This window comes from Eufriesea mexicana, unplaced genomic scaffold (assembly GCF_001483705.2).
Source record: "Eufriesea mexicana isolate 0111107269 unplaced genomic scaffold, ASM148370v2 scaffold757, whole genome shotgun sequence".
NCBI classification, from domain to species: domain Eukaryota; kingdom Metazoa; phylum Arthropoda; class Insecta; order Hymenoptera; family Apidae; genus Eufriesea; species Eufriesea mexicana.
Genome location: NW_016908927.1, coordinates 1,054,653 through 1,071,961, shown reverse-complemented (window position 1 = coordinate 1,071,961; position 17,309 = coordinate 1,054,653). Strand labels below are relative to the sequence as shown.

General features: G+C 29.4%; 1 protein-coding gene across 1 annotated transcript in view; it reads left to right on the top strand.

Moving 5' to 3' along the window:
- AMPdeam (AMP deaminase) overlaps positions 1–17,309 on the top strand; it is a 28,421-nt gene that overhangs the window by 755 nt on the left and 10,357 nt on the right. The window contains exons 2-3 of the mRNA XM_017899029.1: positions 2,209–2,315; positions 2,554–2,740. Of these exons, the coding sequence (XP_017754518.1) occupies positions 2,222–2,315; positions 2,554–2,740 (281 nt within the window). The 5' untranslated portion in view covers positions 2,209–2,221. The remainder of the gene's footprint in view (positions 1–2,208; positions 2,316–2,553; positions 2,741–17,309) is intronic.

Below are 17,309 nucleotides of genomic sequence, written 5' to 3'. Positions count from 1 at the left end.
AAACGGTTAACGTAATAGCTCTTAATAATTAACCTAAATGAGGAATTGTGCTGCGCAAAAAATGAAATGTCTTTCGGTCGTCACATTCTTGTTAGCATAAACAGACAGTTTGTTATGACTCTCAGAAATAGTATGTAGTTGCAAATTACTTGTCTATACCAGCTGACAGGCAACACAAGAGAAAAAAGTTCTCCGTACTTAACAAGTGCCTTAACAAGTAACAAGTTACCTTTCGGCTTGTGTTATTTTCCATATTTATAAGTACCGCATATCGTGTTTGACGTAGGTCAAGGGACACAGTACATATAATTTCATCGAATCGAAAATGCAGATTAGACCGTTGAATCTCGTCTCTGAGAAAATGAACAATTTTGTATCTAGATTAAAATAAGTTTCATTATATGTATATCTATAGTATACTGTATGTATGTACATACATGTATAAACATATGTTGTTTCTCTAAGAAATCAAAGAAATTTTATAAATAAAACGATAAAACAAATATATTTTAAGAATTAAGAAGACTCGAGTCCATTAGTATACTGAGTTGTTTACTTTTGTTGTAATTGGTTAATTACAGAGTTAAAATATTATAGAGTGTCTGTTTTATTTAGCCTCGGTGGAATATCTCCGAAATGACGAAAGATAGAAAAAAGAATTGTTTGATACGAAGAGAGATATAATATGGCATAAATGTCTTTTTCTATATTTAAAAATGAGGGAAGTGGTGGATGAGATAAGATCAGGATCAAGTTATTTCTTTTTTTTTTAATGGAATGCTATATTTTTTTATATATAATGAGAAAGCATCGTTGCTATCATTAATCTTACATCAAGAAGATGCTAACAGTGTCGTTTCGTTTAGTGGAAAGTTATAAAATTACCGAATTGTGTAAACGTTTATAGCACTTGTTTACACACAGGCATCATATCGAACATATCGGAGCCCATATTTTTTGTTACTTTGTGTGTGTTTCTTTATAGTTGATATTAACACATTTTCATATTTCTACCTATAGCCATGTATTATTTCGCACTAGCGAAAGTCGGGATATTAAATTTCAAATCTGACGTGTCGCCGGCATATTTACGTATTTACATATTTTTAAATAAATCACACGCACTGTATATATAAAATTATACGTTTTGGAACATTGTTAATCATTTTTATGATTAACTTTAGTATCGAATTGAATTCTAGATAATAAATATTTAAAAAATCTATTTTACTATACTTCCAGGAAATCATAAGATCGAACAAATAAGCATAGCAGAATAGTTTTCTTTTTATATTTGCAAAATGATACACAATATAATCGAATTGTTTCTTTATTCTTTAGATTCTGTTAAACGTCACAGATTATCGAGTCATAGATTAATGCAACGATGCCAATATGTTTCTCACTTGTCAGTCATTTTTGAACGCGTTGCATTGTTTCTATTTCGAGTATGACTTCATTCCTTATTTTTATATATTTCGTACAAATACCTTCATAATTAAATAATGGAACGTACAAATAGGGAAGGAAATATAATCCATGTATAATTATATCGATTTTACAGTATAGAAATTATTTAAAAGGATTTTTTGTTTTTATTTAAATAGATTTGAAATCTGGATTTTTACATCGACCAACATCATTTTTTATGTAAAAAATTTCAGCTTTACGAGATTGACAGGTGTTTAACCAAATTTGTAATGCTACAAAACCGAGATCAATAAATTGTTTTTCTTCTTATATTTAATGTTTTGACATCGACAAATTGACTTTTTATATTTAATATATACTTCTATGATGTTATGCATGCAACGGACCTAACTAATCTGAATCTTCGTATCCTTTATTTCGCAATAGTCGTGAATTGCGAGATATACGTGTGTTCTCTTGTTCGTCACGGTACAGCAGTCTCTTATTTCGTTTATGGAGTTTATTGTAAATTCTTCTTAGGAAGATAATATTACCTTAAACAGATTGAATCTACTTTCTTTTTTCTTATTTTTTTTTAACCTGTTCATTTTTATCCGTTAACTTATTTCCCCTTTATCACCTTTTTTTAACATCCAAGTTAATTCCATCGAATTATTCGAAATATAGAGACAATCATTTTTAATTATTATCGTTCACGTTCGCTCTAACAAAATGCAACTATGATGGACGACCTTCGGATTTAAACATAAGTTCTAAAAAATCTTTTTACACAAACAGAACAATCCGTACAATGGTGTTGGGTAACGAAAACGACTACTTGACTGGATATAAAAGAAATTCTGTTACGGAATGGTTGCAGAAAACGGGACAGGCAAAAAATGATGGTAATTTTCCGGATGCAATGTGTACACGTACTTGTTCTATTCTTACATTCAGGGATTCATAGCTACAGTGAACGTGTTGTAATTCATAACGATAAATTACATTGTAAAAATTAATTTACAGTTTGTACATTTATATCTCGCATTGGGCGAGATCGTTAACGAAATCTAAAGCGTTCCTCTTTGAAATATAATATCTCGACGGAGATGTATGTTGAAGTGATCGTACGTTTCGTTACAGGGAGTGAAAGTCCAGTTTATCGTCTGGAAGGTGGTGGAACAGGAGGTACAGGTGGTGGAACCTCCTTGAGACTCGCGCCGCATGAATTGCCTAATGAAATTTCTGCCCCCTACGAAGTTCCACAATTTCCAATTGAACAGATCGAGAAGAAGCTTTTGATTCAGAGGCAATTAAATGATTATATACAGTAAGTAATGCCGTTTATACCTTTCTACCTTTCTACCTTTCTACCTAAGTTACATATATTTAATAATATCATTTCACATTATATATTTTTATAGGTTATATACATACGTAATGTTTAGGTTAAAAGAAACGATTACTCGAAAATCCTTAACCATTTTCTCTACAATCCATCTAAATAACCATACAAGATTCTTTTTCTGTGTCATTACTCTGTGTTTTATATATCAGCAAATGTGGAGCTAGACTTAAGAACCAATATTTTGAAATGAGAAAATATATTTTTTTCACATTATATGTTGAAAAAGAAATAGGCGATTCTCGTTATGTTTGCAAAGATGAGACTATCACTTTAAAGAGTAAAAAGTATTATGTAATGTACTCCTACAATTAGTTTATGTTTTAGTATAGTTAGTATGTCACGATTTATTACAAAATATTTCATTTTTTTCCGACTTATCTATTTATTTTCGTGTTGCTCGTGTACATATTTAACTTTTCATCTCATTTGTCATTAAGATATTGCTTTTTATCTACGGATTGCATTCTAATTCTTTTTTCTTTCTACATTTTTTATAAATTTTATTAGACGTTATTAACCGTTAAAAATAACGATTGATTGAAATATCTACTTGCTATGTACTTTAATGTCAAATTAAATATTAACATACTTATTCACATTTAAACTAATAGCGATACAAATGATTTATTTTTACTAATTTATTTTCATTTACATTAAATCTCATTATCATACATCTCATACAAGTATCAATCTTGGTGTAATTTTTATGCGTCATGCGTAATAGAGAACGTGTAGTACGAAACAGATAATGTAATAAGATATTTTTATCTTATTAGAAATATATACATATAATAATATATATATAATTGTAGGAATATTGGGTGGGGTGGGTAATAGAATAGACGTAGCGTTGTATTCCAAGTAAGTCTTTATTTTCGTTACAAACTTACATGCGAACTTTGGGAGGAACGACGCTTCCGAGTACGTACCAGTGTGTACTTACGTATATGTTAACAGTGTCACTCCACACTGACTATTAGCACAAGAATGCCTCTTTTTGGGACGATTGGCAATATTTATACGAGAATTAGGAAATAAGTAGGGATTGTCTACAGATCGAAAGTTAAGAGGAGATAATGCAAGAAAGGTCAGAGTTGGAGTGAGAAATAGAGCGATAAGGATGAGTAAGGGATAAAAAAGGAAAGTTAGTCAGTTTGGAGTTTATCTAATGTACATAGATAAACACCTATAGATGACTAAACAGTCATCTAACAGTAGTTTAAAAATAGAAAAGTAATTTATTAAAACTATGTTCTCAACGCTAAACGCTAAACTCTCGCTGATTCGCAACTGACTCTCTCTTCTAACACTCTGCTCTCTATGCTCTCTATACTCTGTTTTCTTTCATATTCGCGCTTTCTTTCTCAATCACGCATTTCTCACGCACAACTCGTAGCTCCGCCCTCGGTGGGTCACGTATCCTTAACACTTGAACGCATTCCTAGACTTTTCACTCTTCACTTGCATTCGGCACTGCCGTAAATATTCCGTTCATACGGTTTTCCGCATGCAGAGGTATCCAGATATCAGCTTGAACGCTCGAGCCGAACCTGAGGCCGCTGTTTATTGTTACTTGTTTTCGAGTAACGGCTCAAGCGTTCACATGCACTCTACATTCACACCCACACAAAGGATACTGTCATTCAGGCGATGACCTCATACATTATATATATATATATATATATATTGTAATATGTATAATATGTATATATAATATATAATATTTAAAATTGTACTTATAAAAATTTTACTGGTGTTTCAAATTTTGATTATAGCGAATTTATCGCTTAGTTATCTGTTAGTTCGTAGAAGCAGAAGTACATATTATAGATAAGATATAGAAGGATTGATACTACAATACGTGAACATTAAACAGATGTACAAATACGATTGGAAAGCAAAGAAATGGATATTTAAAGAGAAAAATATTATCTTATCAGATTTGTTGCATGATATTATTTTGCATATATCGCTTTATTACGCTTATTAAATATACGTATACGATATGTGTAAAATAAAATATCGCAAAATGTTTTATAACGTTTTCTAATATAGCGTATCCTATGTTCATAAAGATTAAATAATCTTTACAGTGTACAAATTACTAACTTGTATCTACAAAGTCTACTTAATTTATTTACTTTAAAACATTATTCAAATTGTTTAATTATTCCACAACATTATTCTTCTATTTTTCAAGTATAGTCAATCAATGAATTTTTCCATCGTAGTTTCTCAAGCATAACTGATCAAATAACTTTACTATTTAACGCTTTTTCTTCTAATTATGAATTATTTAGACTGAATACGTTCGATAAATATTTACTAATTCGATCGACAGTCTTTAATCGTTTTAATCTTTAATTGCAATTATTTCTCAAATTATAGGTGGTTTCAAAAAATATTGCAAGTAGAACTTACATTATTCTGGAGAAAACATTTTATGCTCTTCACAAATCTTCAGTACATATAAGTGATCGCGCTTTCGAGATATCAAACTGATCTTTGCGCTTTCTTCTCGCGAAATTGTATGTGTTTCTACTTATAGTTAGATAGATGTACAAGGCGTCTCACGGATCGTTAGGCACGAGTTTTCAAGTACTTGCGATAATCTGGCAAAAAACTGTTTTTAACAGACGTTACTGTGCTTTCTGTGTTTTATATAATTCCTAAAAAAGAGAAAAAAAAAAAAAAAAAATAATGAAGGTCAAATTCGTTTTTTTAAATGGTACTTTATATTTTATACCCCGTATCTACGCATATGAAAATTGCAACAAAAAATGACAATCAACACGAATGGGTGATAATAACTCATTATTATTAAAGCCTTATTATTAAGGCTTGAATTTACGTTCACATCAGGAACCTCGAGTAAATGTTGTATTACTAGAACTTATGATAGCTTAGAATTAGCTTATCACTTTACGGACGGGCCACGTAGTTTGGAGAATATTGGTTGGGCACTTATGGTCCTATTGCTTGGTCGTTATGATCCCCAAATTTGTTATCACTTGATTTTGTTCTATGGGATCATCTGCAGTCACTAGTTTAAATAATAATTTAATAATAACATTTGTTAGATAATTCCATTGTTAGAACTCGGACGAAGAACATTATAGACCGATTAGTCTTTTCAATATATTTCGGAATGTTTCTCTATATACAATACGAGTTTTACAACAAGGCTACGTTGGAGAATACATTTATGTTCTATGAATCGGCGGAGAAGGAACTAACCCTGTACAATTTTCAGAAGTGCTTATATATTCTTACTTTTTGGAGGGATGATGACCATTGGCCCTTAGTGAAAGTAGAAAGTGAAGAAAGTAGGAGTGAGATGTTTTGAACTCTGGTGTTGGCCTATTTACGTTTATCGGCCAAGTCCTTTTAGTGCCTAAGAATAAGAGTCAACGGGTCGTTGGACATCCAATACCATTTTGTATAGGCGTATAGATCATTGTCAGACAAATTCATTCGTCTATAATATTTGATTTTTCGAGGTTGTTCGAGGTCATCCAGTGACGTTCAAATCACGTATATTTAGATATTTATATAATTTGATACACTAGAAAAGTTTTATTTTTCCCAATATTTATGTTATCTGTGTAAAAAGAGTGTAAGTGCATCCATTGCGATTCTCCTGGTTAAATGACTAATTTTAATTCTAATAATTAGCTAGCTTAATTTAATTATAGTAATTAGATAGTGAAATAATACGCAATAACATAACAAAATAGTCTGATTTATATGGCTTTTGAGCTTGTTTTAATCGCAAGTACTCCAACAGTGCATTGACACTATTTTTAAGAAGTTTGGATGAAAATTACGGAAAGTAAAATTTTCTTTACTACGTACTTACTTTTTTCAATAGCTAAATAATTATGATAATGAGAAAAGTGGAAATAATCCATCTATTTTTATTTATTTTCTTTGAAAATGGAAAATATCCACCAGATACATATGTATATTTCACTTAATTTTATCGATATTTTAATTAACTAAAGAAAACAAAAGGTGTAACATAATAACAGAAACAATAACAGAATAATAATAACATACTTCGAAGTCTTCAGTTCTTCTTAAAATTATTGCAATGTTTATGAATTTCACATGCGTATCTACTGTATCAAGATTGACTTTCTTAGTAAATCGAGAAAAATTAAGCAGTTTACATTTTTACCTATAAATTTGACCCGTTCATGGAAGAATTCCATAGAAAAATTCCATAGAAAAATTTCTATGAGAAAGCAAATCAATGACAGTGTCATGTTAGGTTTAATAGATTTAATAAAGAATTTTTTCTAAAATCTTTGGTAACAACATCGTACAATACTAATTCTCGTCTTTGAAATTAAATTTAATTTACAATTATATTTTTTTCTTACCAAGATATACCGTTTTATTACTTTTGCCGACAACGAGTTCCTATTATCCGAAGTACTCCCGAATATCACTCCAATTCTGTGAATATTTTGGTTTATACATACATTTGCGAACGCATAAAAAATACGTTCATCACATTTACCTTTGCTCGCGTTTTAATTTTGTTATCGTGAATGCTTCGGTCGAGGAGCAGAATTCGGAAGAAATATATATTCAATTTATTTCTGTGAATATTTTATAAGAATTAATATGTAATGTGAATATAAGAATATATACTTTTAACAGTGAAAGTCCACATCGTAAAAGAAATGTATTTTCCTTTTCGGCAAAAGTTAAAATCTTGAAGAGATTGAAAAGTGATGCAACAGCTGTTTCTCTACCTACGTTTAATATTGAAAAATTAACGGTATGCAACATTAGAAAAAGGCGAATCTAAAATAAATAAATAATGGCATAGGTAAATAAAGTGGCAATAAATGAGAAATGTGAAAGTATAAAGGAAATCATGTCAGTAGCGGAAAACCCTACTTTAGACACTGCTGTATAGTACTTATGTATGGTTTCAACGGCAACGCGTCTCGGAGTGCCTATTAGCAGTGGACTGATTCTCTGTGTGAAAGCTTTATTAAACGAATTAAACGAATGAAACGAATGAAACGAATGAAACGAATGAAACGAAAGAAACGAATGAAACGAATTAAATGAAAAATTAACCACAAATAAAAGATTTAAGCTAGTAGTACGGTTGGTTGCGGAATTTCAAAAAATGACATGGAATTTGAACGCCGAATATCCAAGAAGAAAATCATTGATTTCAAATAAAGAAACATCTGCTCCTGGCTATAACATCATTAAAAACAGAATTATTATTATTACGGTTTTTGTTATAATGTTTCCAGAATGCATAAATTTCCTTTAACCATGATTGTGCAGTCAAAACATACACGATATTTCAAAAATGTTTCCAACTTACCTGTAATTTAGTGATTTTCAGAAAAGCGAATGAATGGATATAGTTGTTTTTAAAGAATATTATTTTTCCGATTTTCTTACAAGAGCAAAAAATACATTAAGAAGAAGTAGAAAGGACTGGACGAGTAGTCTTATTGCCGTTAAACAACACGCTATCGCATGCTATGTGAATGAATTTAATTGATCTACATATGTAACGATATATGCACGATTCAATATTTACTGTCATATGTAACTTGTCTTGTGCAACCGATGTATCAAGGACTGGTAGCAAAGCTGAAGAGTCTCTGTCGCAAAAATCATTAAAACGTGCTGCTTGCTGATTACGTGGATGAGTTTAGATATGTGGCGTCATGTTTAAAGACATATATATATACATATACATAAAATCGATTATATGATCATAGTAAATTTAGTCTCAAGTTTCAAATAAAGTTTTAAATCAAATTTTCTATCACAGTAATAAAAGGTTATTTATTCATTTATCGTTTGAAATTTTGATAAAATTTTTCCCGTAAATGTTTCTCGTAAGATTTGCTATCTTCTTCACCCACTGGTAATCATAGAAATTATCAACAGTGAGATCATCAGCATGCGATACTTGCGAATTTACAGAATTGTCTGACTTTACATCGGTAGTATATTGCTTCAATGTCGTTTGGATTTTCCGCAAACGTTTAAACAGAAAATTCGCGAGTCAAACCTTCCAAGAACTAATTTTATTTCTTCCATTATGATACTGATACTATTACTACTACTACTACTCATGATATTGTTCTGCGGTCACAAAATATTCGATATTTTAAATAGGAAAGAAATATTTTAAGGAAACATTATTAAATTTCTCTCTGATAATTTGTATAATGTAACGAATTGTTAATAAGAGACTAATAACAGACAACGTGATAATAATTAATACAGTTAATAATCTTTTGTTTATTTCAAAAACAGTGACTTAACATGTCTTTTTGTTTCTTCGATCACATTTTTGAATCAACCTTCTTCGAAATACCTTCCCGTTATCGAAACTAAACTAAACTTCGATACGAGGACAACTGAAATTGTAGAAAAGGAATTCCTCCATCCACGCCCTCGCTTCTCTGGGAAAGTTTTCTTGCTTTCAATTTTTCCATATCAATTAATCCATATTTTTTCAAAGACATCAAAATTATTGGACTCGTAAATTCACACTACTTTATTGGTTAATACTATTATATCGCTATAAACATCAGGCAGAATAACAGATAGATTGTATTCTTTGATTACAAAAATGTAATTCATCTTAAAGATTAATCATTAAATAACTCATAACGAAGGAAAAAAGATAGTTACATGTATTCTTACTTGGATCTTGGTACATTATCTATAATAGAAGAGTCTCTTAAAATTTTCTCGATCGATCTTTGATAGTACTTGAAAGATAAACTTCGATATCAACCTGCGATTAACGTAGATACTAAATACAGGGTGACTTTAAGGGTTTATAGTACTCATCGAGAGGAATAAAAAATCTTTAAATAACATAGATCCTAAAGTCAATCTTTCTGTAGGGATGCTTAAAAACCACAATTTATTTATTACTCATAAATAATGTGGCGGAATTACGAGACAAATAGAAATGTATAATAAATGACGATGATTCACAAATGTGAGTTTTGCATTTTAACAGAAGAATGCCACACGTCGAAAGTTTACTATGATCATAACAAAGTAGTAAAGTAGTAAATTTGCATAGCGAAGGTGTAATCTTTAACGACATTGGTATTAATTTTACGTTGATTAAAATTGATCTTAAACATTCTCCTGAATCATTTTCTTTGTTTAAATTCAACTTTTTGTAGAGCAACTCACTCACGGTATCGAATAAAAATCGTCGATTTTTCGCCGAAAAGATTGACTTTAGGATTCCTGTTATCTAAACATTTTTTACTCCTCTCGATGAGTAATAGCCCTTAAAGTTTTGAACATTTTTTTTTTTAACACTATACCTATTGTATACCTATAAAGCACACTCCTTTTAAACAGCCCTAAATATATTTTTCCGATCCGAATTTTAAGTTAAAAAAGCTTTAAGGAAGATTTCAATAATTATTACTAAATGATAAATGTATTCTTTTCTTTTTCTTCCTTTCTTTTTTCCTCTCTTTTAACACTTAAAATTCTTCGATAAAGCTTAATTCACTATTTAATATAGATACATATTTCAAATCATTTTCCTCAAATATTTCATTACCTTTACTTTATCGAAAATATACGACATAGTATTTTGTCATTGTTTCTGTTTTACCTAGTCATACACAGATATATTAATTAACCGTGATATATAAAAATAATAGTTAACGTTGATTACTGTAAATAAAAACATAGTAACTAAGGTTAGTGGAAAATTGATCCAATGAAGACATTTACTTATAAGGACTCTTGTTCTTATTGTCTTTACACTTTATCTATTTATTGTTTAGGTCGTTGGATAATTAAAATAAAATTTCTAGATCGATATACGACTGAATTTGGTAACAGTTATCTGTTTTAATTTTAAAAAGAGAAGAATATTCGATTAGACAAATATAGCTAAATACAGCCAAGGTTGACGTTTCAAGATTCTTAATGTATTTTTTACACTTACTATCTGCATAGGGAGGAGGAACATCCGTAGTGGTAATATTGGACAGCCGTAATTCGATAATACACATGGAGTTATATTAAATGAGGCATATATCTCCTGTTACGAAATTTACAACAGAGATATCATTTGCAGAGATAAATGAACTACGAAAGCGTTCAGAGTATAGTATCAGAAAGTAAGAAAATGAGATTGTGGACAAATACCTCCTAGTATTTCTATGTTCTTTCACCATAAGAACTGAAGCTAAGTCATTTTTGATAGGCAGAAGATGATCAAAGTTCTTAGGACTTAATTAGTTTCTCTAATGACTACGGTTTAAAGAATTCAACGATCCGTTGACATAAGGTCGATAGGTTGAAACTGATTGAATATACTAACTCTATAATAGAATGTTTATTGACAAAGTTACTGCAATATCCTTTTCTTTTCGTGGACTCTAGATTAAGTTATTGTCAAAAAGGAACTTGGACCCCCCGCCCCCTGTATATACGGATATACAGTCCCGGTGAAGATGATAGCACATGTGTATTACTTTTAATTTTCAAGAACGTATATAAAATTTTGCAATTTTAACGAATAATATCGTCATCTTATGATCCTAAGATGAGGGGATTTTCCAAAAGGTAACGGTACGGCGATTTCGCGAATTCTCTTCATTTCGTTATAATTTTAGTTAGCGTTAAACTATCTTATGATCTCATCGTTCTATTTTTTTTGGAGACCGCAATTCTTACGTTTGTTTATTCTTAAATTACATAGAAGATATCTTAAATGTCAAAATACTATCATTAAGATATTAAGATATTATATAATATCCTTTGATTTCAATGATGATCTCTTAAAGAATTAGTCCTCCACGCTTGGATTTTTCTCTTGGAATGAAGCAACTTACATTTTAGCAATTTTATTAAAGACTAGAATATAATGGAAATAATTCAAGTATGGAATTTTCTTCAATGTTGTATATTTATACAATAATAGTATATTGTATATGGAAATATCAAGAATCGTGATATTATGAGATTGTTAAACAGTTTAATAAATCAGCTTGATTTCTTAAAAATTTATGAAAATTCAGCATCGAGATGTAGAAGCGAGGTTATTCTTTAATTGTAAACAAAATTGTAAACAAAATGTGCAGACACATATTTATACACTGCTTTTCAAAACTTCATCAACGGAAAGATTTTTTAAACAATCCGAAGCGTTAGCATATTCGTAATTTTCGTTTAACGCAATCATCAATCCATCAAATATCATTTGGTAATTCTATTCTATTAATCAAATTTTTCATCAGATATTTCAACGATATTTAAATATGTAGAAATTATTAAATTCTCTGGCGCATTACGTTTGTGTTGAATGCGTTCTTTATGGATTTGTATAATTTATATTGACAGTTTATTTTACTGTTGGCCATTGCAAAACTCTTTTCCCTAATATCGACATATTATAAAGCGTTACGAGCATCGCGTGTGGTAGTCAAATCGATAACCTCTTTGCTCGATAGCTATTTAAATTTGGACTTCTTAACGAGTGATTAGAAAACGCTACAACCATATACTCGTCTTATCTTATTTTGTTATTCAAAAGTACGCGCAGATATAAAACCTTCGCCGAGTGATTGTTAAATCATTTATGTTAATATATCATTGACTGTTGCATCAAATTCAACTTTCACGTTCCATAATTTTCCGATACTACCTGATGGTCTTCGATCGCAGTAATCCTCGAATTCGAGTCTCTGCTAAACGTTTCCAAAAAAGCATTAAAAGCCGCAAAAAATGAAACATTACTTTATTAATATAATTTATTCTATTTAAGATACGTATTTCTATTTATTGTTAAGCAGTTTAAAATGGCGTGACAGCGTTTAAAAGGAAATACCACTCTAATAAGTTAAAAAACATCGAATTCTTATTTTATTTTAACTTCGTAAGGATTTTATATAAATGTCATATTAAAACGATTTGTTTACTTTTAAGCGTATAGCGTCTTCTTGTGTAAAATGAAATGAAATTTAAATTTGAGAACTTGTAAGAATCATTAAATGATCATACGATGATCATACGATGATCATTTTATTAACTGTCAAATATAAATTAGGTGTAATGTGAATGTGATAAAAATTGCTAGAGAAATCTAAGAAGTCACAACTAGTGTGCTTAGTACGCATATTACATATTTTTGAAAATCACGCATTACGTACGATTTACGCATTCGTAAAAAAGTTATTAAGGTAAAGTATTTAAAAGGAAATATCAAAAGTATTATTATTAAAAAGATAAATAAACGCGTATGTCTCATAATCTGCGCTACTTGGTGGGCCCATTGCAACTGATAAAATGTTTTCAAATCTCTTTAAAAAAGCTCCCTTTCTTTCTTCTATTTTCTATATATTTACACGCGTGCACGCGCACGCGCACTTTTTCATCTAGTTGCTCGAGTCTTCGATTATAATAGACAAATATACTAACAATAAGAGGGCAAAATACGTTCTGTCATTGATCTAAATGATGTTTCTTCTTAAGAATAAAAATACTTTATGAGTACAGTGTTATCTATTTTTTTATCAATTGGATCTTATTTTTTCATTAAAATTAGTTTACTTGTTTAATTATTTACCACGATAAATAATTAAAAAGCTGTATATGGTTATGTATACATGTAATTTAAGAGTATTACGTATACAGGGTATACCACGTAAATGTTGCAAGTTATAACTCCGTTATTAATGCATTTACAAAAAAGTACTAAAGCGAAAAAATAATTGGTTCGAAGAGCACTATATCCGTAGACTCTTAGATTTTTTTTTAATGTTGGATGACCAACGATCCGTTGACTCTTACTCACTAAAAGGACCTAGCTGATAAACGCAGACCAACGTTAAAGTTCAAAACAGCTTACTCGTTGCTATTTTGAGTAAAACAGCCAATTCGTCATCTTCACCCCTCCAAAAACTAAGTATATATAAGCACTACCGAAAAAATGTACGGGGTCAGTTCCTTCTCCTTCGATTCATAGTACATTATTGTATTTTCCGACATGGCCTCGTTGTAAAATTCGTATTACAAATAGAAGCGTTCCGAAGTATATACATATATTAAAGGCATCAATCGGTGTACAAGCTTCTTTATTCGGATTCCAACATTAAGTGTAACGGTGCTCACAGTTCGATTTCTTTCTTTATTCTACGTAAAAATCTATTAGAATATAATGACAAAAAGAGACTAGTTCTTGAAATTTTTTCAAAAAATATATGTATTAAAACTATTCAAACGTTCCAACGTTTCTTTATTGTATTGTACTCTACTACATTGTACTCGTTCTTTTGCCATTTTCCACTGTTACATCTAAAAAGTATCTAAAGCACCTATAGATGTAATACTCTTCGACCCAATTATTTTTCTCCTTTGGCATCTTTTCGTAAATGCAATAACAACGAAGTTATGATCTGTAATATTTGCGTAGTCTACCTTGTATTATGGATGATACATTTGATTTTTTCATGTACAAAATTTTCATTTTATTACGTATTATTTTCTGTATGTTTCTGTATTCTACGATAAGTTCTTCCTTTCCTAAAAACGATATAGTCTTTTCGTTTCCTATAAAATTTTACTCGTTTTTCTCTAAAACTTCCCATTAATGCTGAAATTTATCGTATCTTTACCTCGTTTTCATTTTAGCGTGTCTTACAACAATAGTAGGTAACAACGATATGTAATTACACCTTTTGTTTCATTGGAACGACAAATTTTATTGCAGTACGTACAGCTCGTCGGAATTTATGATCCCTTTTTAAGTATTTTCTATAATTGAAATTATCTGCAAAGAGCCATGTATCTAATGCAATTCTATTCTTGACCATTTTACAGTTGTTAGTTCCGTATTATGCTTCTTTATGCGAGTGCTGATAATTCTGAAAATAAATGCTCAGTTGTCCACAATTTCTATTTCCCTATTGAACTTAATTTGTTAACTTTTAACAATAATCCGACAAATTTAACAGATTCATTATATAATTAATGAATATCATCTTTATACTTGGTACCAATGCATCATACTTGGTGCGTATGCAAACTAATCTAGCATAAATAATTTAACATAGCAGAAATGAAAAATTGACATATATTCTATATAATTTTTTTATCTTCATCAACCTACAATTTCGAAAATAAAATAATTTCAAATTGAAATTCTGTTACAAAATATAACTTCACAACTTGTGTAAAGCGTAAAAAAGTAAAGCATCGAATAATAATGAATTATTAATTTAGAAATTTTTTCAAAGTTGATTTTTTGGGGTTTTCCATCGATAATAATCTTTATACAAATCACATTTGACAGATCACCGACACAATTGTTCTACAAAAAGCTTCTATTCTGTACGCAGCGAAACAGTAATCGATAACACTGTCCAACAAATTTTAACTTTTCCTCAAATTTGTAATATCCATTGGATAGAGCTTTTGTAGAGCTTACCCTTTTGAATACGAATCCGTAAATCAAGTTGCTTTATTACCCTCAATTTTCGAAACATATGAGTTTTTTCAAAAATGCATATTTTATTTTTTAAAACTTTTAACCCTAGGCAAATGTCAACAAACAATTCTACCCTATATTTTAATGCTCTTAATGTATTGTAAATGTAGCAGCTAATGGCTTTATAAGCCATTAAAGAATAAAATAGTCCTTTTTGATGGCTACAAAAATTCGTGAGTTTTCTCTCTTTATTTATGCACCTCTTTTTGCTGACCACGACATTAGTCGAAAATATCAATAACATTTTTTGAACAATCTCTGTGCAAATTTAACGCTTTACTATATAATTTGATTAAACAATTGAAAAATCTAAATTCTAATCAAAAAGCAAATTTCAATCCTACAAAATTTTGATGGTTCAAAATTCATGCATTTTCTCTCTTTAATTTTTAATAAAATGCTACCAGCCGAGACGCACTGTTTCATTGTTGGCGTTATAATTAAATTTGTTTTGATGTTTCGAAATAGTTCAAAATGCAACAAAATTCAACAAAAACTTTAACAAATGGATTATATTATCAACATATATATTTGTTATTGTTATTTAATATAGAAAAGAAAGCGTACGTTTGAAAAGAAAGTGCACACACACGTGTATAATACATGTACAATATTAATTCATTTTGAAAGATAATGCTTACACACGTATAAGTTTTTTTCTCCTCTTGGTTCTGTACTTTTACAAATATTCGAGATTGTAATCTTTATTTCTCTATCTTGTAAGTATTCTATTGCAAGTAACAGGAAACTTTGTCGAATTAAAACTATGAATTTGATTAAAAAAAATTATTATGTGGGTCGCAACAATATTTTCTAAGTTTCAATCCTTTACTCTTCTTTACGACATGCAAAGAAGGAGCTTACTTTTTTTTAATATTCCGTATTGCGTTTTTATAACTAAATTTGTTAATATTTTTTAAAGTAAATACAAGTGAATACAAACGATATAATCATCATTTTAAACTTGGTTGTATATAAATATTTTTTCCAATTCATTTAGAAATTACCATTGTAATAGACAATAAATAACGCTTCACGTAAAGGTTAACGAATAGTAAAGCAAGTTGTATAATAAATCAATAAAAAAGAACTGTTCAAACTGGTAGTAACTGAGAATCATATGCCTGAAAAAGGTATTCATCAAAACATCACAACATCGGCGAGAACTAACAACTTTTTTTTAACAATGTCTTCTTAATTGTTGAGAATCAAAGATGTTCGTATCGTACAATACTATATTTTTCTCAGAATTATGCCAGTAAACTCTTATTCGTTCGTAATTAAATATTCCGTACAAAATATATTTTGAAATATTAGAGTAATTTTTAAAAGGAATTGAAATATTATTTTAATTTTCAAAAAAGTTTACATTACAATATTGTACCATTGCAATTTATTAATTGCATAAACAAATAATTAAGATGTTACGTGATACTTTATGTTGATCCTCCTGCTATATAGCTGGAAAGAACAAAAATTTTTTTAAATAAATATGTTATATTATGTGACACGGTGATAAGTATTTTATAAATATTTAAAACCGGAACATTCGTATGTGTTGTATAATATACAAGATGTGATAATAACTAGCATCATATATCATAATAATTATTGTTAATAATTTAGAAATGATTATAGAAATTTATATAGATCAAAAGTATTTGAATCTTGAACAGAATACTTTTTGTTCAGGATTTTATGTAATATAGAAAATAATTATTTTAAACTTCAAACTAGATATAACGTATTTCGAAACTTTTGTTGCTCCAAGGTTTCCAAATATAATTAAAATCTTAATTTATCATAAGGATATCTTAAAGGATAATTTCAATAAGCATTTATAGTAATTGATTTTTATTTATTTTTATTTTATTTTATTTTATTTTTTTATGACGTAACACAAATACATTTATAGTAAAAGTAATACTTTTTAATGCTAATGGAACATGTAACATTTTTCTAATC